General features: G+C 39.8%; 1 protein-coding gene across 1 annotated transcript; it reads left to right on the top strand.

Moving 5' to 3' along the window:
* Positions 1-233: 233 nt before the first annotated feature.
* Positions 234-2,265, top strand: LOC110882121 (protein FAR1-RELATED SEQUENCE 5-like). The gene is made up of 4 exons (XM_022130207.1): positions 234-499; positions 578-836; positions 921-1,490; positions 1,603-2,265. The coding sequence occupies exons 1-4, from the start codon at positions 234-236 to the stop codon at positions 2,263-2,265; spliced, it is 1,758 nt and encodes a 585-aa protein (XP_021985899.1).
* Positions 2,266-2,531: the final 266 nt, after the last annotated feature.

Genomic DNA, 2,531 nt, shown 5'->3' on the forward strand with positions numbered 1-2,531 from the left:
ATTTCACAGTGACAGATTGCAAGGCTAGTATACTGGTTAAGTTTTGTGAGGGCAGCTCTACGTGCACAGTGGTAGGGTTCAATGAGCACCATAATCATCCGTTTGTTGAGCGTTTCAATCGTGACCTAAGTAGGACTTCAAGGAAACTACCATTTGCATCGAAACAGTTTATCCATAACATGAGTTTGAACAGAATTGGTCCGATTGTTTCTCACAGAGTTTTAGTGTCCCTGATGAGTGGACATCACAATGTACGTGGCACGCCAACTGATTTTAAGAACTGGAGCCAGTCGGTTAGGCTTTATATTGGCGATCGTGATGCGCAACTTGTTATAGATCGTCTCAAAGAAAGATCTGAGAGCTTACCAGACTTTTACTATGAGTTTGTTGTTGAGAAAGGGCAATTGAGATCGATTTTTTGGGCAGACGAAATTTCCAAGATAAACTACGAGGTGTTTGGGGATGTGTTAGCTTTTGATGCGACTTATCACACTAACAAGTAAGGTTTTTGATAGTTGCACTTTTTTTCCCTTTAACATATTATTTAACTTTTGTTTTTTTTTTCTTTGTCGCACAGGTACAACATGATTTTTGTTCCTTTCACAGGCGTTGATAATCATAAACAATGTGTGACATTCGGTGCTGGCTTGTTATTCAATGAAACCACTGAGTCTTACAAGTGGTTACTTGAATCATTTCTGAAGGCACACAAGAAGCAACCAAAGTTAGTTCTGACGGACCAGGATCCTTCAATGAAAGCTGCCATTTCAGAGGTTTTCACAGACTCTCGGCACCGCCTTTGCATGTGGCATATTATGAAGAAACTTCCCACCAAGGTTTTATTAATTTATGAATCTATTTTGAGAAGTTTTTTTTTTGTTTCATTTATTTTAACAGTTTTTGTGTTTTCATATGTATAGATTGCTGGAGACCTGTTACAAAACTCTGAGCTAAGAGCATTGATGCATCGTTTGGTGTGGAGTATTCACATGAAGCCATCTACATTTGAGACGCGTTGGCAACTTTTGATGGAGGAATATGGGTTACAAGATCACGACTGGTTGAAGGACATGTACTCAATTAGGGACCAATGGGTACCTGCCTACTTCCGTGACATCCCAATGTGTTGTCTGATGAAGACTACATCAAGATGTGAAAGCTCTAACTCAAGCTTCAAGGTCAACTCTTCTAGCGCTAACACACTAGTTCAGTTCATGCTATGTTACGAGACTAGGATAGACAATCAGCGTTACAGGCAACGTGTTGCAGAGTTTAAAACTTCATCTAGTGTATTCATGGACAGTACTGACCTAGCTATTGAGAAGCATGCTTTTGAGTTGTATACACATGCAATTTCTACAGAAGTAAGAAAAGAGATATACAAGGGGAAGCTGTTTTGTTACATTGTAAACACGGAGGATTGTGATGATGGTTGTGTTTACTATGTGAATCAATTGGACAAATGTAACAATGCAACCAACACATTTATGGTAACTTTGCTGGGCTACTTTGCTGTATCCTTATAGTTGCATTTTTTGTTTTAAGCTATTCATTATGCTTTTTTTCATAGAAGCTTAATTATGTGTTTTGGTGTTTTTATAGGTTATACTTGAGTTGAGTAACCAGTCGGTATCCTGTTCATGCAACAACTTCATCCGTATTGGATATCTGTGTAGGCACATTTTTTGTGTTTACCGGGTAAACAATATTGAAAGAATCCCGGCCCAGTATGTTGTTAAGCGTTGGTCTAGGGACGTGCTTCCTAAAAGTTTATTTTCTATTGAGAGTCGATATGGCGTTGACACTCGTCCACAAGCTGCTGCGAGAAGTCAGATTCTTGAGATCGTAACTGAATGTGTGGACGCATTAAGAAGCGATGTTGGAGGACTTTCCTCTTTCGCTGAGCAGATAAAGGAACTGAAATGCAAGTTACTAAATGGAGGACCAGTTGATAACGAAGCCAACAATGATAACTATGCTGCTGTTGAAGAATTGCTTGGTGTTTCTTTAGATGGGGACGTAACTCTCGATAATCCAGACGGGATCAGGAACAAAGGACGCGGCAAACGCCGGCGATTGTCTAGAGCACCTCAGGATGCAACGAGCAACTCTGCTGTCAAACCTCCCAAAACACCCAGGCTTTGCCGAACCTGTATGAAGTACGTGACTGGGCATGATTCAAGAAATTGCAAGAAAAAGAAGAACAAGAATAAATCGGGTAACGAGGACGAGGACTCAAGCTCTGCGAGTCAGGAGTCCACTTGATTTGGTATTTTTATGTTGATGTGTGTGATGTGCGTGTTTTGAAAACTTTTATGACGCCAGCTTTTTGGTCTCCATTTTAGTGGAGCGCAAGTAAACTTTGATCACTTTTGGACATGCACATGTTTGCATGTGTAGATTATCTGAAAATCGATGCACATGCATATGTTTGCATGTTAGGATGTATGTGGTTTTGGTATGTCGTATGGTTTTAAGTTTAATGACTATGGTTTAACTGATCAGTTGCATTATGAAATGATATCCCTAAT

Source organism: Helianthus annuus, chromosome 10 (genome assembly GCF_002127325.2).
Source record: "Helianthus annuus cultivar XRQ/B chromosome 10, HanXRQr2.0-SUNRISE, whole genome shotgun sequence".
Classification (NCBI taxonomy): domain Eukaryota; kingdom Viridiplantae; phylum Streptophyta; class Magnoliopsida; order Asterales; family Asteraceae; genus Helianthus; species Helianthus annuus.

Bases quoted from the DNA above. Each gene is read 5' to 3' on its own strand.
- LOC110882121 (XM_022130207.1), top strand. From the start codon at position 234: ATGAGTGGACATCACAATGTACGTGGCACGCCAACTGATTTTAAGAAC. The intron at 500-577 runs GTAAGGTTTTTG...TTTGTCGCACAG, and splicing joins GCGACTTATCACACTAACAA to GTACAACATGATTTTTGTTC. The intron at 1,491-1,602 runs GTAACTTTGCTG...GTGTTTTTATAG, and splicing joins ATGCAACCAACACATTTATG to GTTATACTTGAGTTGAGTAA.